This window comes from Hyalella azteca, unplaced genomic scaffold (assembly GCF_000764305.2).
Source record: "Hyalella azteca isolate HAZT.00-mixed unplaced genomic scaffold, Hazt_2.0.2 contig7095, whole genome shotgun sequence".
Taxonomy (NCBI): Eukaryota; Metazoa; Arthropoda; class Malacostraca; order Amphipoda; family Hyalellidae; genus Hyalella; species Hyalella azteca.
In genome coordinates, this window is record NW_025937227.1 from 175676 (window position 1) to 202347 (window position 26672).

Here is a 26672-nt window from a genome sequence, read left to right on the forward strand (position 1 = left end):
ACTTGATTGTTGTCTCGCAACATCAACCTAAGAGAGAAACTCGGTACACATAACTCGCTTAGTGAGATGCAAATTCCAGTATTTTCGTCAACATGCAAAACCTTATTAATTTATCGTTGTGATTTATTGCTTGTTGCGTAAGTGTGAGCACCTGAACCACCCATTGCTGCCGTTGCTGAGCTCGAGGGCAGCAGCATCGCTCCAGATGTAGAGGCAGTCACGACCTCGCGCTATGCACCAGTCGCGCCAGTGGTACGCGTTGCCACACAAGATTTCCTTCGCCTCTTGGTTGCTGCTCTGGCCTTCACAAGAACCTCCAGCTTCCGAACCCTTTCAAGGATAAAGAGAAACAGTTTATTTCGAGTTTTTGCTATGACAATAACATACTAAGGGATCGTTCACATTGAATGTATAATCTCACATCGGAGCCTGACGTTGAAAAAATGATCGTGCCTATTTTAGAGTTAACTGTCAAAGAAAACAAATAAGATTATAGCATTGTCTTCCTTTATGAAGTTAATTCTTTTTCGTTGTAACCCAACTTTTATCTGTTGATTGAATTCATACTTTAAAGAAAATAATCAACTACAGTTCACGAATAAATTAAAATACAAACAATTCAACATTTAAATTTTAAACTCGTTGAGGCTCATGAACCAGCATGGCGAAAGCGTGATGCTTCACTTTAACAAAGTTACCTCGTCAAAGTCATCATGATGAAGTCAGCATATGGTCATAATAAACATGATAATGTCACCACAAAATGTCATGATAAACATGACAAAATCACCAAATTGTCATGATAAACATGACAAAATCACAAAATTGTAATCATAAACGTGATAAAGTCACCTTATCCAAGTCATCTTCTTCGTGTCCCGTCATAACAGGCCCAGCTAGCTGGGCAACCTTGGAAACCAAGCCCAGTCTGGCGCAGTGATCCAGGAGCCCCGGACCAGCTTTACTGAGGCCGTCCTGTAGCATCTGTAGGCCGATGAGCTGTGCTGATTCATCTTCTTCGCTGCTCAGCACGCTACTCATAACCTCAACTAGTGTCGGGGCCAGCGATCCCTTCTCACACAACTGCAAGAGAAAATAAGAACCGTGACTATAAATCGAGTTCACTCACATTTTGAGATTTGCAATAATTATCTTTGCTTCTGAGTACCTGTATATTATAAAATAAATACTACTGACGACTCCCAAAACTTAATTAGAAATTAAAAGCTGTAGATTAATTTGAATATAGCCACACTTAAGGAGCTTCTGACGAAGTTACGTTCAGAAAATGCATATCGCCAACAAAAATTTCAAAGATTAGTTTGATGGAAGAGCAACTTACTTGAGTAAGTAATGGCGCTGGGATATAATGAAGTATTTTCCTGAGCAGCGACAATGCTGCTCTCCTGACAGAGTGAACCATGCTGCTCTGATATGTGTGGCAGAACATGGGTAGCAGACGCCGTAGGTATATAGGAGCCATTTCTGCATCGCCTTTCAAGCCTGAGGCATCGGCGGTGATGGTGGTTCGGGGTGACGCGGTAGCGGTGTCGATGGTGGACGAGATGGAGGATGAAGAGGGGAATGTTATGGGCGTGATGCTGGATGAGGGATCGTCAATGGAGCCTGGAGCCGACCGAGATGGGGCGGGTCTAGACGAGGAACTTGTGGGTGCAGGGTTTGATGCCAATGAATCAGCGTCCATACTGATACCCTCCTGAAGAAGGTAAATACAATCAAGAAAATGATAATGACAAATTATATTCAAAATAAACAAATCTGAATAGGCAACTACACAAGATAAGTAGGCAAATTATTTGTATTTAATTGGAAGGAACTATGAACATGGCAAGCTGGGCTACGTGACATTGTCTCAAAAATGACATTGATCATTTATCCAATAGACACAATCACGCTTTGAAGACGCCATACAACAGTGAAAATATCCAAGATTAAATGAACAATTGATTAGGAAAAAAATAGTAACAAAAATAGTTAGATACGAAGGAATACAAAAACTTGTTAAACATGAGTTTCTTGAAATACAAGTCAGACACACACTCCAAGAAAATTATGAAGTGGATTTTCTAATAACGATATGTAGGAAATAATTCAAAAACTAACTAGTCAACTCACAGATATACTTAAAGCGAGCGCAACGTCCGATGCATTGGAGTCACTGGATGTTGCACAAATTGACGGTAAAGAAGAGGTAGCTACAACAGTTGGGTGTTGGACAGAACTCGAGTTCGCGGTGGACGAAGCCGAGTCGCCCGAGGAGACCACAGCAGCGGCAGCGGTAGTGGAAGCAACAACTTCGCCGCTGGAAGAGGCTGTAGCTGCTGGGTTGATAGAAGCACCGGCATCAATGGACGATCCAGGAGGAAGCATGAGGAGAAAATCACTGGGACTTTGGAGGATGGTGGCAACTTCCCGGTGTCCCTCATCGTTTCGCTCGCGAGCTTTGTCAAGGGCAGTCTTGCCGTCCTCGTCCCGGAGGTCGGGGTTGGCGCCGTGCCGGAGGAGTACCTTAGCGATGGCAGGGCGGCCGAAGCAAGCAGCATAATGGAGAGAGGAGGAACGTTGACCTGCGCAGTACATTATTCTATTATAGTACGCGTCTTGTATCAAATCTATACGCGAATCGCGAGGGCAGTGGTATAACTTCTGCAGCACTTTCGTTCACTTAGCCATGCAAACTTAGCAACTTTCTTTGTAAATTACCGAAACTCCCAAATACAGCCAATAACACAAACCACGTTATAACTTGGGCAATGGAACAAATAAAAAAATAAAATATAATTAGCCAAGAAATCAAGCAACTCCCCCTTGCCTCATTACTATCAATGAAAATAGCAGCAATAATTTCAGAAATGAAAAAATTCAACACTTTCCGTCAATCGCTTGTTAGAAAATTAAGTAGAATATCAAAGAAATGCCCAGCTTAATTTATTTAACATTTTGCTCATCACTGGGGCACTACTTCAATGCCAGAAAAATGAACTACTTAAATTGATTCGACAATTATGAACTCAGACATCACTTTGCTTCAACATCAGAGAAATGCACAGTTAAATTAACAGAAGTGACATAGGTACCTTTATTGACGTCAGCGCCGCGTTCACACAGGAACGAGACCATTTCCTGGGTCCCGAATGCTGAGGCCCAATTTAGCAGAGTTTGGCCAACGTCGTCCATAAAATTTACTTCGAAACCGCCACTGTAACATCAACAAAATAGAATAAAATATTATGGAAATATACGCTCAAATATACGGCAGTAATAACTGGATACCGTCACATTTTAGAACGCATTTAAGACAGACATTGGCGATTTTGCGATAAGAAAAATCTAAATCCATTAATTGATTCAAAAGTTAACATAATGGTATAACCATAAGTTGAGAAGAACTTATATTACCCAGATGAGATGGGACCTGCTGATTAAAAAATACAAAATACGTTAATACATGATAAAAATGATAAAAAGCAAATCACCTGCTGATAGCGTCTATGAGGGCATCGGTGTCTTTACTCCTGATACAGTCGATGAGCTGACGATGAGTCTTCTCTCCCGCGCTGTCCAGACGTCGTGCCGCCCTGCTGCTGCTGCTGCTGATCGACGCTGCCATGCCACTGCTCGCACCGCCGCTGCTGCCTGTGGTGCAAGTGTAAAGTGATGCCTCAATTCAACAAACTGGAGCATTAACGAGCTAAATAAAAAAATATAACTCAGTACTCACTGCAGTGAGTGACAGAGAACGCATTTTCTCGTCGACGAAAACGTGAAGTCACGGACAGACAGACATGACGAGCACAATAGCACTTTTTTCCATAAACGAGAAAATGCGTTAAGAATGAATAGGAAATAACAATAGAAAAATGAGCGAAAGATTATTTCGATTCCTGTAATAAATCTGTTATACCGGCTTAAGAAATGTACACCCAAGTAATGTCCTATTGTCCTGCAGCTTAGCCGCTAGAGTCTGATCAAAGTTCATGTCATTGCACCTACCCAAGTAAAGTCGACTTGACGCATACTTTACTTCAGTTAAGTGCGGTTATCCTGTTCTGTTCTAAATAAAGAGAGCATATGGGATTGGTTGCTTGAAAACCATGGCTCAATGAAATCAATAAACGTCAGTAAGCGGAGCAAAATTGCAATACAAAGAAAAGACCGTCAGAGAGATCGGCGAATGAGCTTCGTCCACCTGACCTTCCCCTGGCAGAGCAGCACCAGCAGCAGAGGCGTGACTGAGGGCAACACTGACCTGGCGTAAGGGCAGTGGCAGGTCTTTGAGGGCACAGCGTCCCTCACAGAGCAGCACCAGCAGCAGGTGCGTGACTGAGGGCAACACTGACCTGGCGTAGGGGCAGTGGCAGGTCTGGTGAGGGCAGAGCGTCCCTCGCAGGCGTGACTGAGGGCAACACTGACCTGGCGTAGGGGCAGTGGCAGGTCTGGTGAGGGCAGATCGTCCCTCACAGAGCAGCACCAACAGCAGGTCAGTCAGACGCATGGTGTCCAGCACGACGCGCTCCTCGCCGGTCAGCGCGCGCTCTATGGCGTTCAAAAGCTCGCCTCGCACAACGCGCTGTCGGATATACAGTATTGGTTATCTCAGTGTCTCGTCACATTAAAAACGTGTCAATTCTTTCCTATAATAAGTGAAATATGGGTAATCTCAGGGCCTCGTTACATTAAAAACGTGGTAATTCTTTCCTACAATAATTACAATATGGGTCATCTCAATGGCTCGTCACATTAAAAACGTGTTTATTTCTTCCTAGAATAAGTGCAATATGGGCAATCTCAGCACTTCGTCTCAATCAAAACATATTAATTCATTCATAAATAATTACAATATGGCTCATCTCAGTGCCTCGTCAACTTCAAAACATGGTATTTCATTCATCCAAAAAGTACAATATGGGTCATCTCAGCACTTTGCAACATTAAATCATGACAAAAACCTTCATTGAAAGGCTGAAACTTCCGTTTTCATGCCTTTAGAAAGTGACAGCACTCTTATATCATTTGTTATGCTCTCGACAAGCGCCCCAACCAACCCATCATATTCATGGGCACTGCGCTGAAGTGCCGTCGAGTCAGGTGAAGGTAAGAATGAGTCAGTTGAAGCACCTGAGTTATGATAGACGAGCCTCTGCAGAGGGTAGACAGCAGCGAGATGACCGTGGCAATGGACGCCGCTGCCACTTTGCTGGCTGAAGACCCACCACCGCCGCCACCGCCGCCACCTCCTGCAGCACCAGCGGATGTCGAGGCGTCAGGGTCTTGACTTGTGGACACCTCCTCTGTGAACAACAATTATGCGAATAATTATTTAACAAAGCAATACCGTAGATTTTATTTTTATTAATAAATAAGTGAAAAATCATGAACAGAAGAGAGTTCCTCTCCTCATAAAAGCATGTACAAGAAAATGAGCTGATCAAATCAAAAAGTACGCTATGCAAAGCACTAAGTGCCAGAGCAAAGCAGCCTCAACAAAAAAAAAAATTTCGTGTAGAGATACATACAAATGATTCAATTTTTCAAACATCCTCGAGTCTCGCGCCCGCAAGCTTCATTGACGAGAATCAGTTACCTGTGCTGGCGTCTTTAGACGGAGCCCCGGCAGCAGCCAGCTTCCTGAGGAGGTGCTGCAGGAGGTTGTTTGTTGCAAGAGGCACAGGGTCCTGACCACGGCGCGTGAAGCGGTCGGCGAGGGAGGCGAAGCAGCGAAGAGCGCACTCAGAGACCGTGGGGTCCTGCGCGAGCAGATATGAATTATTTCGTACCTCAGATGAGCCTATTGTAGAAATTTTAATACTTGATTAGGGGTCTCGAATGTGCTCAATCCATTGTGTATCAGGAATACTTCGTACATTACAGTCTACGATGACTCAAAATCCACTAATTCTAAACCCCAAATCTAAATACTTAGCTGAATTCAACACAATTATCAATTTATGAATATTATAACATATCAAGAGTGAAGCACTCACGTTTATCTGAATTGAACACAATATTAAATTTATTAATATTAGCTTATGAATAGTATAACATATCAAGAGTGAAGCACTCACGTCATGAGCAAGGAGGGTAGACAGGCTTACGACGCAGCTACACAAGTTGGGGTCAGCTGGCTCCATTTTGGCACAGAGTCGCGACACGACAGACATGGCAGAGTGGAGGGTGTCTTTGTGCACCTTGCTGCCGTTGTCTCGTATCAGTGATAACACACACGTCAGACCTCCAGCCTCGAACACAGCGCCCGCCTCCCGCGTGCATATCAACTCCAGCACCTGCAAGTAAATATGTATCAATTGTGTATCTATATCTCATGGATAGCTATTGTATCGCTACCAGGTATCTCATGGATAGCTATTGTATCGCTATCTCATGGATAGCTATTGTATCGCTACCCGGTATCTCATGGATAGCTATTGTATCGCTATCTCATGGATAGCTATTGCATCGCTACCCGGTATATCATGGATAGCTATTGTATCGCTATCTCATGGATAGCTATTGTATCGCTATCTCATGGATGGCTATTGTGTCGCTATCTCATGGATAACAAAAGCAATCTTGAAAGAAATAACTATCGGTGAGACTAAAAATTTTAGTGTTGTGCATTACTGACAATGATGCAGCAAGTGGGTGACAGGGCTTAAAAGGTTCAAATGAGGATCAAGAATTCTTGGCTCTGTAGAGCGGTGGCTCGAAACGAGTCAAGCACAACCAAAATACTGCTTAATATGTTTTTTTCTACTTAATTATAGTAAGTGAAATTTTAAGGCAAAATATATTTTTTTGGAAATTTTGAGCAACGAACATTCTATTATTACCTTCGCGTAGGTCACACAAATAAAGTTTTAATAATTATGTTTGCAATAATAATAAATAAGTTAGCAATAATTTCCACAATGGCTAGTCGAGTGCTTGGTAGCATATCAAATTCAAATAAACATTCCATATTTACGATATTTGAGTGCGTTCTAAGCACCAAGCACGGTGTAAGCGGATTAGGGTCAACGACCTAATTAACCCAGATGCACAATAATAGATTGTTGTCAAGTAGACGTAACAGTAAAAGTTTCAATAATACAACTTATTAATTCCAGTTTCTTGACGCAAAGGCACATCTCATTGGAAAATATTTTAAGGGAGCACTCAAGTTTCACTTTAACGCACAGGAATAGTTTGAGTTAGAATAATACGAGTATAACTAATTAATACCAATTTCATTGAATAACACGAGTACTATAACTACAATTAATTAGTACCAATTTTACGATACAAAAGCGCATATTTCTAAAACGGCATTTAGCAAAGAAGGCATTTAACAGGTCACCTTAATGCACTGCTCGGCAAGATCTTTGCTGGTGCGGCAGCTGGAGACATCAGCGACGACGAGCCTGGAGCAGATGGCTTTAAGCGCGCCCTCTTCAGCAGTGATGCGCCGCGTGCACTCGGAGGAGACGTCCAGGTAGTAGGTGATGGAGCGCGCGGTCACCTCCAGCACGTTGTCGGGGGCGCTCTCGTCAGTGAAGATGCGGCACAATGCAGGCAGGAACGTCCGAGGTGGGCATCTGAATACAAACATTTTGAAATAAAAGTTTCTTATTTCAAAATTCAGACATACATTTTTCTTATTTCAAAATTTAGATACAAGTTTTCCTTATTACAAGATTTAGATATAACTTTTTCTTATTTCGAAATTTAGATATAAATTTTTCTCATTTCAAAATTTAAATAGAGTTTTATGTGATTTAGATAGAACTTAAAATGATCACAATGTTCATGTATTTTAATATGTATTTTTATTTAGATACAATTTAGAATAATAGAAGTTCAGTCAAAGTTAAAGGGAAGTTAAAATTTCAAGTTAAGTTGCAGTGAAATTGACGAAGGCCATTTGATGATTGGCTGTAAGTACTTCAGTGACTGTAGCGAAGATCAAAAATAAAAAGCGATACTAATTATTCAGTCGCGATTTCGTGAAGCTGTATTCACAAGAACATTCTCATGTTGTCATATATACTAAACTGCATTCATGCAGTTGCTTGAACTTATGAATTAACGCACTAGTGAAGTTGCTTGAAACTCATGCGAACAAACGCAAATACATGGATCGTGCGATGATATGAGGTCAAAGGTTATAAGCAATCTAACGCTGCGACAAGCCTGCGCCAGCATTTCAGCGCAGTTTCTGAACACAACCTTGACGCGTTTACAGCGACTGTGACGCAAGTAGCAGTGGCTTGCAAGCGCAATGCTTACTAACCTCACAAGACGTACATTCCGCATGGATACAGCGGGCAAAACTCTTGAGAATACCAACAATTACCGAGAAATCGATCCAACACATTCTTGCTGGGCCTAATTCACACATTTTTAAATAAATATTGCAATTTTTATTACGTCACTCCAAAAACGTCGTAATAACATGTAAAATAATTCCAATACCCAGAAGCAAAAAAAAACTTACAACCCAAAAAAACGAGGTTTATTTATTAGCATAGTTGATACTATGAAGCAACACAAACCTATAAAGAGCTGCACGCTGCAAGTCCTGCAGCAGAAATATGGTGGCACTCTGCCAGGTGGCAACCACGACAGCCTGTATACATGGTGCTGAAGTGCAGCATACGTGAATTATACGTGGTGCTGAAGTACATACAGCGTATACATGGTGCTGAAGTGCAGCGCACGTGAATTATACATGGTGTTGATGTACATACAGCGTATACATGGTGCAGGAGTGCAGCGCACGTGAATTATACGTGGTGCTGAAGTACATACAGCGTATACGTGGTGCTGAAGTGCAGCATACGTGAATTATACATGGTGCTGAAGTACATACAGCGTATACATGGTGCAGAAGTGCAGCGTAAGCGTATACGTGGTGCTGAAGTACATACAGCGTATACATGGTGCTGAAGTACATACAGCGTATACGTGGTGCTGAAGTACATACAGCGTATACATAGTGCTGAAGTACATACAGCGTATACGTGGTGCTGAAGTGCAGCGTACGTGAATTATACATGGTGCTGAAGTACATACAACGTATACATGGTGCTGAAGTACATACAGCGTATACATGGTGCTGAAGTACATACAGCGTATACGTGGTGCTGAAGTACATACAGCCTGTATACATGGTGCTGAAGTGCAGCTTACGTCGTAAACACATCTACCTAACGAATTATACAAGCAAATGTAACTGAAAGCGACATGTTATAGTCATTAATGAGGTTTGAATCAAAAGCCATCTTTGAAAATGTAATTTAACGACAGATTAATTCCTCTTTATCAGGATCTCTTGCTGACTAATGAATTAGTTTTGAAAAGTTCGACAAATAACAGGAGTTTAAAAATTAAACTGAATTCATTCCCTTGTAGAAGAACACAATGGAATGCAATGGAAAAGTCGTAAATTAAAACGTTGGACATCATCCTTTGAAAAATTAAGAAGAAAAAGCAAAACAAAATACAATACTTCAGGGGGTAGTTTATCAAAATTCATTTAATGTCCCATGTGTGGAAGAGATCGCGGAAGCCAGAAAAAATGGCACGATCTCGAGGCCGAGTCTATGATGAGAGTAGAGTACGTGATTACTTACATGTAATATGTTCACTACGGGCAATATTAATATGTTTTATGTGTGCGCCGGTGCACACGTAAGTTACACATCACGGACACTAGCAATGAAGGCATGTAGAAGTGGACACTAGCACTGAATGACCCTGAACAATATCGAGCACGTGCAGTTTCTGGCAGATGTATACGAGGCTCAGCTTAGCCTACTATCTTTGGCCACAAACTGCAATATTTAGATGGGATTGTGTCGCTCAAAAATTCGGTGACAGAGCAGCTATGAAACGAAATCTTATAGCCATTGAAATATCAACGGAAAAATTGAACAAATACCGAGATCGAACAGAAATAAAATAAAATAACCTTAACTCGACCAGATGAATAGGATTAAAGATAATTTACATAGTATGTTCCAATGAAGGATTCGCCATAGTGAGCTAGAATTAGAGTAGGTAGATACTGTACATCAAGTAGATAAGGAACATATTAAGGTTTTAAAACCATGTAATAAGGGTTTTTCGGGCTTTTAAAACCAAAACCCATGGTTTTAAAACCATGGGTTTTGGAATGGCAACTTGACAGCGCGTTCTCGATGAATTATTGTGTCCGTCAACCTGTCTCATTCCCTCTACCGCCTAACATGAGAACCGTAGCAATATTGTCACAAGCCTACTTCCCAAAAAGGATACGTTCTCGTGAGCGCAATAGGACTTGCACTGATGGTTGCCGCCACGTACGACAACTTTAAATGTTTTCTGTTGGGTACAAACGTCCTCAGGTTGCTACACTTAATAGTTTACGTATAATTCAACTTGAAAGTTATGTTCCCGGAGAGTGACATACGGCGGTAGAGGGTTAAGTTGAAAGTTATGTTCCCGGAGAGTGACATACGGCGGTAGAGGGTTAAGGACACGTAAGCGACTGGAGCGCAGTGCTGCGTCAGGAAAGCTATGCACGTCACGGTAGTTTTCGCCGTCACTCATGGGAACTTTCCTTCTGGCTGCCATCGGCAGACCGTAAAGAGAGAGCGCACGAACATGGTATTTAGTAGCGATGGAATAGCCGGCTGCAGTCGAACTATTTAATACGAAAATATATTGACTCAACTATGAAGTGGTAACTTAACGACTGACTGAAGGAATTAAGGAATATATAGCGGGCTGCAGACGAACTATTTAATACGAGAATATATTGACTCAACTATGAAGTATTAACTTAATGACTGACTGAAGGATGGGATAGCAGGCTACAGTCGAACTATTTAATACGAGAATATATTCACTCAACTATGAAGTAATAACTTAACGACTGACTGAAGGATGGGATAGCAGGCTACAGTCGAACTATTTAATACGAGAATATATTATATAAAGTTGTACTGGCCGCCACTATAAAGTTGTATTGGCCGCCACTATAAAGTTGTACTGGCCGCCACTATAAAGTTGTACTGGCCGCCACTATTATCTCCGTATACAAGAACCTGATGCAAACGCTACGAAATTTTCAACACGTGACCGCCCCAAGACGAGGCCTGAAATAGCGCAGCTGCCTGCAAAACTAAACTTCTCTGCATACTAGACCTCTGCAGAGCATGGGGTTGTATAATAAACGAGTATATACAAAAGATAAAACACTACCATGCAGCAAATAAGTTCACTTTAATTGTAGGGGATATGTAAAGAGAAATGAAAAATATTTAGACTAATTCCTCACTCACTAAAAAGCCGACACCTTCAACAGGTCAAGATGTGAAGAATGCACTAGCAGCCAAGAAAAACCTCAATTACTGCTTCACTAACTACCATACTAAGACCTTTTGGTAAAATAGATTACACGCAACACTAGCATACTCGACAAAGCCCCACTAGTCACGACATTAGAATGCAGCAATGAGCAACAATATACTATTTATATACCGACGCAGCAAGTAATGGTAAGTAATTCTGCTTCGAACCCCTGAGGACTACGCTGCGTGCGGTGAAAGTGACGACTTAAGAACAAAGGAAGTAGCACGGCTCGCATCTTCAAGCAATTCACGACTGAATATCATTATAGTGACTTATAGTGACTAGGGGAAAAACACTCGCACTTTCAATTAATATCCATCAACACGTTATCAAAAGTGACAGTGAACTTAGGGTTTTCACTTTATTTGACGACAAAAAATACGTTAAAAGGCACATGATGAGCTTTGGGCATTAGTAACTGTAATGCATTTTTGTAATAAAGTATGGTTATCGAGAACATATATAACAATGGTTGTTATCTGGTTAGTGGTGACTGATCATGCGTCGAAGCGATAGCTGTCGGCCGCGAGACAAAGGAGTAGCCTCTAGTCTGGCGTCAAGTGCCGAACGAACGTCAAGTGCAACGAAAGTTACACAAAGCGAAACAGAATAGGTACCAAAACGAACTACATAGTAAGTAATAATTAATGGTAATAATCAAAAGGTACAGTGAGTAATAATCAATGGCAATGATCAAAAGGCGAATCAAAGTAAATGATTGACGGCGACTTATGGCAACGAGAGCACTTTTCAATTGCTGAACATTATAACTTATTAAGCAAATAAGATTAAATTTTTACTTTATTTGTCGTTAGTATTCGTATAGCAACTAAAGCACAACGATGGTCCAGATAATGTCCCGGCTGGGTCGAAGTTGTAAAGGTCAGTTCATGCATGAGAAGAACGCTGCCGGTGACCGACCTCTCAGGGAAATATAGTCTGTTTGGCTGATCGTTATGTTATTCCAGAACAAGGGATAAGCTTTCTTATTCGCAGTAAATCATATAGTTAAGTTTACTACGTAACGTTAGTCGTTATACTATAAGGTTGACGATCAAAACAGCATTTACGATCAGTTTTAAATTTTCACAGAGAACGGGATTTTCTATGATGCGTAACTGAAGCAAGCAACAGCACAACAGTGTTTAGTCCTCGTTAGGATTCACAATCAAGCTTGTCTTCAGTATTATTATGTGTAAATTCATGTGTTTTCATTGATATCAGCATAAACTAATAATTAATATGTACGCTCCTGGACCAAATCTTGATCGGTTGCACGAGATTCATGTGCACCGATTTCATCAAGTCTTTCAGCATCGACGACGAGCAAAAAAAAACAAGTACTCCATCGAACGCTGGAAACTTATAGTGTACGGTACTGTTCGAAATAATGGTGAAAAAGGTATCTCAGCGGCGTTTTAGTGACCGACCGCCCCGTGAAAATAAACCCTTTTGCGTTTTTTTAATGTTGTACGGGTTTCTGGTGTTAAATTGGAGAAAAAACGGCGGCAAATTGTTCTTTCACAGTACTGGTCGGTCAATGAAATGCCGAATAATCGTTTTCCGGTGAATTTTTGAAGTGTATTTGTAATGCGCCAAGCATTTCAGTTTCAACGACAAACCTCCAAGAAGGAAAGTAAAACGTACTCTCTAGAAGGCTAGTAAAAGCTGCAGCGAAGACTAAGACCAAGACGGCGCCGTGGTGTTTCGCAAGTCACTAAAGCGAAGCGAATGTAGAGTACTGCCGGAAGCGTCCATTATGCGACAGCTTGCGAATGACGGCTTGTCACCACTTAGCTAATTATAAGCCAAAATTGCAACAAGACTAGATGGTTGGAAATTCTGTTCACTGCATTGTTCACACACCGAAAAATGCAATTATGGTAACATATCCAAAATCAGTCTCAGGTCTGAAACTTATCTGAAAGAACGCATACAATACCATACTGTGCATGTTGAAAACGTATCGCTAAATGCGCAGAGAAATGTGACTACACATATCCATGATACCAGGCTTGAAACGAAATGAGTTTCATAAAACAATATACAGATTTGTATGAGCTAGTGCAAGGCCGGCGTCAGCAGAGTTTCAGCAAACAATAGTGAGCTCAGTGGCCTGATTGCGGAGCAGCGCGTGAAGACCTTTGAAGCTTTCCCTGGACTGCTCCCTCCCTTCATGGTGACACACAATCCTTCATGATAATGTTCCCTCCTTCCATGAAAAAGCTCAACCCTTTATGATGATGTTTGCTGAAATATTATAACAATGCAGATAATATTTTGTCTACAAACGCTGGTCTGTCGGTTGCCAGCTAGCAGAGCTTCATAAACGAGTAGCATAATGAACGGTTATTGAATGCGCATACAAATGTGTAACCCTTTGTCTAATGACGCTCTCCTGCCAACAGGGCTTTAGATATGAATAACATTAACGATATGTATAGTATCTTCGTATACAAAAGGTTTTAATCATTTGCTTTAGATACGAGCGACGTGTAGAATATTCAAGCACAGCTGTGCCTGCAGCGAGTTTAGCTCGCAGAAGACATCCCGGAGCTACCAGCACCTGGGACGGATGATAAGCGAGATGCTGCAGCTCGGTACACACGCATGTAAGAGCAGAGCGTAAAATCAAGACTGACTGCGAGGCTAATTATACACGAGAAATAAAAAGATGACGAACGCTTACGAGGCTGGTCGGCTTACCGCTCACACTCGACAGAAATAAATAAGTGACGGCTGGCCGGCCAACGCATCGCAGAACAGCGAGGCTGTCGTAAAAACACTTGTTGCCAGGAGACTATCGAGGACGAAACTTGACTGCAAAGTTAGCGGAGTATTTTGCCAGGTCGGCTAACGTTGATTTCTTTGCGATTTCATCAATAACATCTTTCGCTGTGGGTTTATTAATTTAGTAGCGACAAGTAGGTGGTGTTTGTGAGCAGCCATTTCATTCATCAATGAATAATTCAATACCAAATGAATGCCACATAAACTCGAAACTTTAGGAAAAGAACTCGCACTACAACGGTGATCGACGCGTTCCTCCTTAGCGTACCCGGCGTAACTCGTGCGCTTATTGCAGTACTGAACACAACAGCAGTAGGATCGCTGTGTAAATAAAGTTGACCAGGTTTATTGGAAGCACAGTAATATTCCCCAGGATAGAGGTACCGCGCGCGGCAGTAATAATAGAGGCAGTGTGCACAACATTAATATAAGGACTGTACACAAGCCATACTATCGAAATTCGCTTGCGCAAATACACGATAGAAGCATAGGAAAACGTAGCTTCATATCTCCCGTCTATGATTGTAGGACTTAGCTTAAAAAGCGCTCAGTGATTGCTTGACGGAATTACAATCTCGTAACTATTATTGATAATACGGCGCAGGGTGACAGAAACATGGGAGTAGCGTTTAGCGTATAAGACTGAAGGAGCGTACGCTAGAACGCGCTGTTCAGTGGCGCGTGAACGGCAGTAGAGTCGTGCCAGTGATACCAATGACCTCGCCAGCTGGAGACCAGACGTCAGGTGTTAACACACTTAACCTCCAGACCACATCCTCACGAATAACAGCTACCTCAGAAAAAACATTCGCTATTGTCTCGTCGTTTGTAAACAAATCCCATGACTACTTCATACAATCAAACGACCGTGGCGAGTGCATAGCTAAAAATCAGCTAGCAAACACGAATTTCAGCAAACTCAACGTGTTTAGCTTATACATGAAATACTTAACCGTTGTCTTACTGCATAATTTTACAACGTTATAATAGTCCCAAGAGTAGATACAATTGTACCGATGCAGTTTGACATCAGTTAAAGATGGTTCTCCGGTTATTTGTACTGCTAATTAACCATGTAGAAAATTTCAGAAACAATGCACGTCACAGCATATTTACAGATATAACGATACAAGTTTGAGAATAAAGCCTCAACAAAGTCGACAGTGCAGTTCTGCAGTGCAGCAGCGGCAGCAGCAGCAGCAGCTGCACGGAAGTGTCCGCAGTACAGCAGCAGCAGCAGCAAGGAAGTGTCCATGGCAGTGTATTCATTAGTATGCAAGGTAAGTGTGTGCCACCTCCTGGCCATGAGTGTTGATGTGTCAGCAACACAAGTGCGTGGTTCTCGTCTTCCTGACAGACCAATATCCAACAATGTTATTCCTACCAGAAATTAATCGGGAATTTGAAATTATATTCTTTTACTTCCTGGAACGCATCATTAACATAATGGCATGGCAGTTCAATCAGAAGAAAATTTACGGACTATATATCAGCCATCGGCAGATATATTCTCACGAGGTAGGAATGGGTTGGAAATACTGGCATGAAATTTCAGACAGAAGCGCTTAAAGCTACTCTGGCCAAAAACTGCGATAATTTGAGGCAGCTAACGACACAGTCAGCTGGAAATCCTCATCGCCCCGCCAATGTAGCAGCAATAAATCGCACTTAAACCTGCCGATTAATGAGTATGAGCCGCAGAATTGTCAAGCCCGTTGGCAGGGCATCCGCTGAGATTTCATTCTGATGCCTCTAGGCAGCTATGGGCATCGGGGCACTGAATTGATGCACAGGGCCTATACTTTAAAAAAAAGTTAAGTGATCGCAAGTTCATCAGCCAATCATTGACGGCCTTTCAAGCAAAATCTACCAATCATAGACAAGAAAATAGAGCGTAAGTACTTACGTTCACTTAACGAATTTTGAAAGTATGGCCCCTGGTGTGTGCAGACATCAGTGCACTGAGTAGATGCATTGGTGCATGTGGCAAAACACTACGGCAGCGCTGCAGCGTGGCCTGGGACTGCTACGTACGAAATTCCCATCAAGGTTATCAAGGCGTGTGCGGGCATCAGCTGCACTCGCGCGAACTGCCACCAGCGTATCCACGTTCCCACGTCCGCATCAAGTAGGTACTTTGGTACATACGAATTCAAGGACCAAGCAGATAAGTTGCAGCGTGCTAAGACATCTGCCCCGTCTATGCGGTTCACAAGAATTACCCTGGTAATGAAGAATGTCAACTTGCAGCCTAAAAATATTTGTAAATCTGCGCCAAACAAAACCCGGTAGAAGCAATCACGAAGTCCAGGGTATTGCATTCACAGCAGTGACACGCCGTCGCGAGAATTTTTTGCGTCAGGAGTTAGACAATTACGGAACAACTTGATTTATTAAGCAATGCCGGCCCTCTAGAGCAAAATTAGCAATCACCCCAATGTTGTTTACATATAAGCATACTATTTCTATTAGAAACCCGTTCAAAACATTACATAAGCTCACAGGCTCAGATGGACAAGACCTGCAAGCGTATCATGATAGCACACTTAAGAATAGCGGGCTACGGAGACATTCACGCTTCACGAGGCTTGTAACATTTTGCGACGCAGTCCCGCAACGGCACAGCAATAACATCAGACAGAATGCGTGCTGAAACACCGCTATCCTTCAACACCAACACAGATTACAACTCCCGTTAATATTATCCAGACAGTATTCACGGGGCGTTATACGAGATATTCAAAGAACTGATCGTTAGTTCAAACTTACTGTTAACACAACACTAATTTCCAAATAGTTTTCTAGGAGCGAGGGTCGCTGTGGTTAAGTTTTGTCTCTAAGATTTTAACGCCCCAATAAAAAGTTTTTAATATTACTCAACATTAAATTCCCACGTTCATTTCAGTGTCAAGGGTCATAAATCTGTTGTAGGTACTCAGAATTTACGCACCTAGAACCTAACTGGTGCAACTCTTATAAGTTTTAATCGCTACATTACAGCACGCAAGTCTAGCCTCAATGGAGGAAAGGCCGCCAGCATAAACAGCTCGTTATAATCTCGGCACGAATGAACATGCAATGCGTACGACGACCGCCCACGCTTGGTGCGGCCATTCACCTTCTCTGCAAGAGATGAGGAGGCCTCGCTAGCCTATACGCCGCTGCTCGCAGTGACGCAGACGTGCGTAGCAGTAACGCAGATGTGCGTAGCAGTAACGCAGACGTGCGTAGCAGTGACGCAGACGTGCGTAGCATTACCGCAGATGTGCGTATGATGTATGTATATACGCCAGCACACCTGAGCCGTGCCAACAACTTAAGGGTCTCATCTCCTTGAAGAATATATCAAGGGAGGCCCAGAAGCAGACGATTCTACTGTCCACTGGAGAGCGTAACGCGTAGTTTTTGGTAATGGAAACAAACTGATAAGACTGAAACATGGCCAGTAAGTTCTATTAACACGTACACGATTTGAAAAAAATGAAAATTGGAAAATTAAAAACCAAATTTGAAAAATTTAAAATATTAAAGTACATTCTAAGGCTACGAGAAATAGAATATCAAAGTTGACCACGCGTCTCATAAAAAATAATATCAGCAAAAACTAATGATGTAACTAAATTAATGATGCAATTAAATTAATGATGTAATGAAATTAATGGACATCAACTCGTATTCCACCAAACTCTCCCTAAAGCCTGTACCATCTTCACAAAGAAATAAGTAATGAGACAATATATTCATTTGAAGGCAGTAGCAGAGATGCAACACGTGTTAGGCGCGTGAGTAGACTGTAAATACATGAAGCCTTGAGCACAATGACGGTAGCCAATTGGGAATCTCAGATGCATGTACTCTGTCATGGCGACGACCAGCAACTTTGTTCCTTAATTGAATCTTTATGGAAGCACTGCACCAGGTTATGTGGTGCATGCATGGCTCGGCAGGTATGTGACAGTACAAGCTTCAGATGACACAAGTCAGGGCGATACCCAAGCTCAACATGCAAGCCAATGAAAACAATGAACAGCGCTGATAAAATAAGCAAGTAATAAATTGGATTCATAACTCTCTAGCCCATAGGTGTCTTTTATACATCGAACGAAAAAACTTTAGCCAAATAAAATTGGCAGTTGTAAATATCAAATTAAACACTAAACCCACTAAAACACTAAACTAAAACACTAAACACTAAAGATATGAATTTTGTGGCCCTTCGCTGTCTTCCCCCCCAACCTTCCTTGTGCACCCATGGGGATGTCACAAGGACACGGCCCTGAATGCCGCTGGTCTCGAGCCAGCAGCATCACGAAATTTACAAGCCATAGAAACGAGAAAAAAAATCACGCAACATGCAAGCATTCTAACGGCGCTATGCGATGGCCCGTCGCTTCGCCTGGTCAACGGTGCACGAAAATATCTTTTTATAATCCAATACCTTATCCTCAAACACCTTATCTCTTATTCGAACAGTACAGAAATATCAACGACGGATGTTTCATCGTCTAATTGTACTAATTTGTAACTTTCCATGTGAATTCTAGATTCTACGAACTGACGATGGAGCTGGACTCCGAAACGTTTTTTATGATATGAATTTTTGTGGTCTATTCTTTGTTTTTAAATTTTTAGTTAACTTGCGATTTAAGCAAATAAGTGACATCAATAGTCTATTTCACACTGTAATTCTATCACAAGCTAAATTGGTAGATAATATATATATGATATGCCAGTCTGGAGCCTGGCTAGCTATGGAAGGATTGGTCCAGTCAGTGATGCCATCACCAGGGGAGTGGTGATCATGACACAGAAAACGGGGAGCAGAGGGCAAAACGAGCGCACTTCCGGGCACATGCATTATTACATTATAATTAAATGGCAGAAATAATTAATAATAATTAATAATAATTATGATTACATGGCTCACTGATGGCTGACCATGGAATGCTTTTGATTAAAACTTTCAGTGTTCAACATAAGACAAGTTTAACACCCGCAAACTATATGACATTAATTGACCATCAGTGAATTCCGTCACGGAATCACAATATTATTAAGGAACCGTCGATGCCACTCAACTCGCTACAGCACTTATGTCGCCGGTCTTCAATAGATAAGGCCTATTTAAAAACAAAACTTAACAAGTCTCTAAAGAGATTGAAACAGCTTTGCAGGTATGTATAGTACCTAACAATTCGTAGTTCTGGCAAGTTTTATACCGATTTCATTAACGAGTGGCGTTTTAAGTGCAGTATTTGCCGAATGGCGACTCCTGTGTCATTGATAGCAGAATAAAGCGCTCCAATATAATTGACATACCAATATTTATCAATAATTATATGTACAGCATCATGATGGGAGCGGGACTGGATTTTTTGATGGCCGCTCCCATGACACACGCTCCAACGTTTTGGAATGCAGATCTCTTTTCGAGATGACGCTTATACACGCCCAAGACAGGCACGAATATTCACAATTCTGAGTGTGTTTTGAAGCCATAATAACACACGCGTTCATTATTACGACAACTCTACTCATCACAGATGTAAACAGTACAATGTTGGCATGTAAATTAAATATACATAGAAACTTTATAGTAGTAATCAATACAACCGAAACATGATTGGAGACCAGGAACTGATCTTATCCGAAGAGTATAAATGCATCGGCAAATTTCAATAATATTTAAAAGTTACAGTTATATCTGTCGAATTAGGGTAAAGGGTTGAAGTTGTGTTAAATTAGCACTGCAGATGCACTAAATTAAAGCACATTAGCACGGCATAAGCACTAAATTAGCACTGCATGTGAGGACTGTTCGACCAGTCATTGTTTGCAGCACGCGCTCGAGATGCAGCTGTGAATGCCAATCTGTACGTGGAACAACAATTGAATACAATTTAAAAACAATAACTAGTTTTCTGATCTCGAGCTATTACAGTACAATTAGCTGATCCAAGACAAAAAAAAAAACAGCGAGCAATTTGTTCAACGCAAGCGTTGAAAACTCTACGCGTCAAGAATACCAAGTGTGTTTAATTAGCGTGAATTTCTTGCCAAATGCAATAAATCGACCGAGCTTGCCAAGTTTTTGTCGATTTCATTGCAGAAGAGGTTGCTGTCCAAACATTTTAACCGCTGCTTGCTACCAAGCGTTTGGATGTTGTTTCGTACTTTTGTTAGAGTTAACTAGCGTTGCTACGAAGTGTTTGAGGTGAAAGAGCCATCAACATCACATGCATCCTGGGGGCAGTACATTGGTGTTCCCATAGCAATTATGCATTATAAATTACGCCATCATAGCTGGGAGTTAAGATCTTGAATGGCTTACACCAACAATGCTTTACCAAAGTCTGCAAATCTCGACATGTTATCGTTCTTCCATACATGTATTATTTGAGCGCACGTTAATTAGCCAATAATGTTGGTGAATTTCAGTGCTAAAAGCTAATAAATTGCATTTTCAGGCCTAGAAACAACAAATTTCGCAGTCTGGACATCAATAAGCATTACTAACTACTACCACAATCAATATTCAAACTCACACTCAAAGAAATGAGTGAGACTTAGTCCAAATAGTGATACACTTTTTGCCATAATGTGGGTCATCCTGACCCAGTGTAGACCTACAAAAGGGCGTATCAGTGCGACGTGCAAGAAATGTCACTATTTGGACAATATGACCCAATAATTTTCCTGAAAGCATGTAGAGGCAAGACGCTGAGTTAATTGCCGCTGGCCATGTGAAGCAAAGCTATAATTAAGAGGCAGAGGCACGGGCAGAAATACTGTACTATCTGTGACATCCAAGAGTCGTTGTTGCACTCATAATCCGGTAGTTTGTGTGCACATCACTGTGGATAGAAGCGGTGGTGGCTGCACGAGGCAGTGCCGCAGTGGTAGTGAATTGAAGTGGCCAAGAATGCAATTGACCATTAGTGAAAGCGGTAGTAAATGTAAGTGCAGTAAATAGTAGCACTTTACTACAAACAGTAGTAAATAAAATGCAAGTAGCAGTAAATGAATGCAAGCGCAATGTAAGCAAGAGATAGTCCATAAAAGAGGCCACTGATTGCAGGTGCATGCGGTGAATGCAAGCGGCAGTAAATGCACGCGGTAATGAATGGAAGTGGCAGTGTAGGCACGTGCCAGTGAATGCAAGCGACAGTAAATGCACGCGGTAATGAATGGAAGTAGCAGTGTAGGCAAGCGGTATTGTATGCACACAGCAGTATCCCCCGAAATCTTGGTCGCTAAGACGCCAAGTCGGCTCTGACCTTAACAGCTCAATACGGCATCTCATGCCAGCCTTCAGATGAGACCTTCGCTTCACATTGATATAATAATCGGCATGTGCTAGATTAATTCTCTTCATTTATAAGCGTTCACTTCTGTAACGTCAAAAGAATCGAGCATTACTGGTCTCAACTGGATTTTTGTGCAAGTACCTAAACATTGGCGATCATGGGATGGTAAGGTCATAAAAAATTATCTTCGATCATGAGATAGTTTCGCTGCGAAAAATCTTCGTCGTTAGGTCGTCCAAAATACTCGTCAATCATAGGATGGTTAGGTCGTTCAAAACTCTCGTCGATCATGGGATGGTTAGGCCGTATAAAATACTCGTTGATCATGGGATGGTTAGTTCCTATAAAACACTAGTTGATCGTGGGATGGTTAGGTCGTATAAAACACTAGTTGTTCATGGGATGGATAGGTCCTGTAATATACTCGTCGATCATGTCGTTTAAAACACTAGTTGATATAGTTGTACGATCTAACCATCGTACTAGTTTGTACGATGGTTAGATCGTACAAAATACTCGTCGATCATGGGATCGGATGGTTATGTCATTTAAAACACTCGTTGATCAAGGGATGGTTAGGTCCTATAATATATTCGTCGATCATGAGGTGGTTATGTCGTTTAAAACACTAGTTGATCATGGGATGGTTAGGTCGTATAAAATACTCGTCGACCATTGGATCGCCAGGCCGTGGCTATTTTAACACTTGTCATGAGAAATTCGTCATTCCAACCGCAACATTAAACCGTAACCGGTGTTTCTCTGGACACCTAAAGCCTCACCCTTGCGTGTGTACAGCACGGTAGGTCACCGGACCTGACCTTCACAAACAGAGTGAGCAGCCTTTATGGTCGCATCAAAATAAAAAAGACGAATGACATTCACGAGCGTGTAAATTGATGAAGATCCGAGCATAGAACGAACGAAGACCGACATGAAACGCAAAGAAAGCGTCTGGTTGAGGTTACAGTGATGCCCTGCAATGCGCGTGTACGAGCGTTCGCCAGAACATTTCTAATAATTATATTCTATTGTCTATGTTATGCTCAACTAATGTCGAGAGAATTAATAGAGAAATTCTCAAGTCACAATTAATTAACGATGGCCACGTATTAGCAACAGTATGAGCGAGCATGCATGTAAATTAACAGCGATGCACAGTATATATCGTCTTTGGTACTTATCATTGCGTATTCCGACAATAAAATGAATCATGTTGAGACAGTAATATGATGAAGCTATGATGACGTATGCTGATTACTGGAAGCGAATATCCTCGCATTACACTGCTCATGTGATACCTGGTTTGATGATGATAAACTCTACCGTTGCTTGACTATCATTAATAGCGGCACCGTCATCTGGTAGAGTCGACCATAGAATCACTCAAGTCAAGAGTACTGGTGCCTCGAAGAATCGAATTAATCAGGATTACTAACCTTTCGAAGTATTGACTAAAATATTTCAAGAGTACTAACGGCTCGAAGCATTGACTACGGCTATTCAAGATACATACGTCTCGAAGCATTGACTACGGTTATTCAAGATACGTACGTCTCAAAGTATTGACTACGGCTATTCAAGATACGTACTAACTACGGCTATTCAAGATACGCACGTCTCGAAGCATTGACTACGGCTATTCTAGATACGCACGTCTCGAAGCATTGACTACGGCTATTCTAGATACGCACGTCTCGAAGATTCAAGATACGTACGTCTCAAAGCATTGACTACGGCTATTCAAGATACGTACGTCTCAAAGTACTAACTACGGCTATTCAAGATACGTACGTCTCGAAGCATCTGTCGACGTTATCAGCCATGAGCAGCAGCATGCAGAGCTGCTCCAGGGCAATGAGTTGCATGTCTCGCTCCTCGCCCGTGCCCATCTGCAGCCACTCCAGCAGCGTCTCGGGGTCCACCTCCCCCGCCAACATCTGCACACAGCAAACAGTGCACAATGTTAAATGAGCTCTGAACAGTTAAATAAATTAGAGTTGCAAGTGACAAACATGTAAATCATACAATATTATTCATTCAAGTCTGCAGCCACTCCAGCAGCGTCTCGGGGTCCACCTCCCCCGCCAACATCTGCACACAGCAAACAGTGCGCCATATTAAATGATCTCTGTTAAATAAATTAAAGCTTGCAAGAGACAAACATGTAAATCATACAATATTATTCATTCAAGTCTGCAGCCACTCAAGCAGCGTCACGGTGTCAACTTTGAACGCCAGCATCTGCACACTACAAACAGTGTACCATATTAAATCACCTGTGAATTGTTAAATAAAACAAAGCTTGCAAGCGACAAACTTGTAAATCATACAATATTATTCATTCAAGTCTGCGGCCACTCTAGCAGCGTCACGGTGTCAACCTTGCACGCTAGCGCCTGCTCACAGCAAACAATTCACAGTTTTAAATCAACCCTCCTAAACATCTTAATCAAAAATAAATATTGCGAGAGTAGATCCTTTAAGGAGTACCGTACGATATTATTCAAGGCTGCAGACACAAGGCTCTCGGGGAGCAGTTTTGATCGAGAACTTGGGTTTTGTCGACAAAAGCTTAGGTCTCGCGCAGGTAGGTTGAATGTCTTGTACTTCACTCACAATTACAACTAAAATAAATACTAAGCAGAAATACCGCGGTGGTTTATTCGCGCATCAGCAATGAAGCTATCTGGCACCAAGAGTCATCAATAAACATCACAAACGTGGTGGAAAGTCTCCCTCATCACGAATTCCAAAAATGTTCATTTCTTCATCACCTACAAGAAGCGAACGTCTTCAATGATCTGCACTAAAGGTGACGAGCGAGGGCCAACTTCAGCATCTCAGATAGGCAGCGAACAGCAACAGTAATGACGTCACTTGTACAACAGGCCGCTTACAGCAATGTAAAAAAACAGGTTCTCCAGAACATAACAAATTAAACAAAAACTTAACTCAGTACTCACTGCAGTGAGTGACAGAGAGCGCATTTTCTCGTCGACGAAAACGTGAAGTCACGGACAGACAGACAGACAGACAGACGGACGGACATGACGAGCACAATAGCGCCTTTTTTCCATAGATGAGAAAATGCCCTAACAATATGAGCAAGAGTAAATGCTGCACTAGTACGAGAAAATCGCAACATGCAAGTTAGAGCGAAAACACTGCAAAGTTCCTGTGTTATATCCGCCTGCAGAAACGATAAGGATCCTTATGCTAACTCAGCAAGACGGCTTGCAAATAACGCCTTGCAAGCAAACATAACACCATGGAGTATGCAGTTGCTTGCTCCTATCGAAATTACATCATCAATTAACTGGTTAACCATGCGTTGACCGGGAGATCGTGCAACTCTTGTTTACTGAAAATTATATTATATATAATTATATATAATCGTACGCGTTTGCAAATTATACATAGATGTAAATGGTCATGATGGTAAACAGGATGCCAAACAAGCAACGTCTGTAGAAGAGTAGAGTATATTCGATGGCAGTCGTGATATGGAGCTTATATAAGGTTCCCAAGATGGGCTGCGGCTGCTAACAACCACAAAAAATTCTAAACTATAGACTAGAGAATGCATCAAAGAAGCTTCTTGCTCAAGGTTGCGGGTGTAAGAAATGAAGGTTATTATATTATATAGACTCAAGCGTCCACGTACGTCTCTTGTTACTAATCACCATAAAATTCAACACAAGCAGAATATTTAGCTTATTTTCGTTAAAGTTTAACGAGAAACACAAAACATTATTAAAAAATATTATCAAACATCAACAAGAAGCAAAATCATCTCGCAGATTCGAATCAAATCTTTAACGTGTCTCTCAAAATGCACGCTAAACTTGAATTTCTCACTTAAACGCTCAGCAGTTCTTGATACGAAAACTACCAACTCAACGAGCACGGACTTGAAAGTTGACGAGTTTCATTATATATTAATTCTCTATTTATCTTGAAGTTATTAATATTTAAGGCTTAGACCTGTTCACATCACTTCAGGCATGAGTCGACAGCGATATGACGCACCATTACATTAACGCTGGTGGCTGTACTCGGCTGCAGCTTGTGACTGTACTCGGCTGCAGCTTGTGACTGTACTCGGCTGCAGCTTGTGACTGTACTCGGCTGCAGCTAATACATATATATAACGGAAGAAAATGGATGTATATACCTAATAGTAGCAACTAATGATAACTTAGATCACTCACCATGTCGTCCATGATGCTTCGTTGTCGACGGCAGAAGAGCGAGCGGAGAATCCAACAACACAAGGCTACCGCACAACACTTGCTGTACCACAGCACACTTGCAGCACCACAGCACACTCTACGCTCTTTGTGCCAAGCACGAAATCACAGAAATGCAAGCTCTTTATTTCACGCATTCCATTTGTGCGAGCACATCACACTTTTTGTTAGCTAAGGGCAAGTGTAGGTCTTAACCTCACAATATTTCACTAGCAGCGACACATGCCTCAATGTATCGCCGTGTCACGTCTGGATTTTTCTTAAAAACTGTTTGGTTGCTTTTTTAAAATTATTTGACAAATGGGAAAAGTGAGAAAGAATCAAAGCAATTTCTATTTTAAAATCTCACCATTTTTTGTTCATCTTTATTCACTCACAACTTGGAAGGAAAAAGAAAATTAAGCCTCCTTATAATCTCGAAAATTACCATTAGTACGCCACATAAATAGAGAACTACCTCAGGAGAGCGAGAAGTGTCATAATTTCAAGGCGAGTACCAGCAATAATCCAGTACGCTGATCAAATAACACTAAAAATAAAATACAAATCTCTCTAATAGCTCAGCAAGCTGTCAAGTAATTCCTCGAGTTGCAATTTGCGGCGACGGTACAGACGGTGCAACGCTCAGGACGCGACGGTACAGACGGTGCGACGCTCAGGACGCGACGGTACAGACGGTGAAACGCTCAGGACGCGACGGTACAGACGGTGCAACGCTCAGGACGCGACGGTACAAACGGTGCAACGCGCAGGACGCGACGGTACAGACGGTGCAACGCTCAGGACGCGACGGTACAGACGGTGCAACGCTCAGGACGCGACGGTACAGACGGTGCAACGCTCTGGACGCGACGGTACAGACGGTGCAACGCTCAGGACGCGACGGTACAGACGGTGCAACGCTCAGGACGCGACGGTACAGACGGTG

The 26672-nt window shown here is 41.9% G+C and overlaps 1 protein-coding gene across 1 annotated transcript in view; it reads right to left on the reverse strand.

Moving 5' to 3' along the window:
• The window catches only part of LOC108667014 (E3 ubiquitin-protein ligase Ufd4), a gene marked incomplete in the record, with an annotated part of 50548 nt that overhangs the window by 17090 nt on the left and 6786 nt on the right, over positions 1-26672 (reverse strand). Inside the window, 12 exon segments of the mRNA XM_018153991.2 lie at positions 152-330; positions 853-1083; positions 1343-1717; positions 2137-2588; positions 3099-3220; positions 3498-3657; positions 4435-4591; positions 5140-5312; positions 5606-5768; positions 6087-6305; positions 7358-7595; positions 23286-23431. Of these exon segments, the coding sequence (XP_018009480.1) occupies positions 152-330; positions 853-1083; positions 1343-1717; positions 2137-2588; positions 3099-3220; positions 3498-3657; positions 4435-4591; positions 5140-5312; positions 5606-5768; positions 6087-6305; positions 7358-7595; positions 23286-23431 (2615 nt within the window).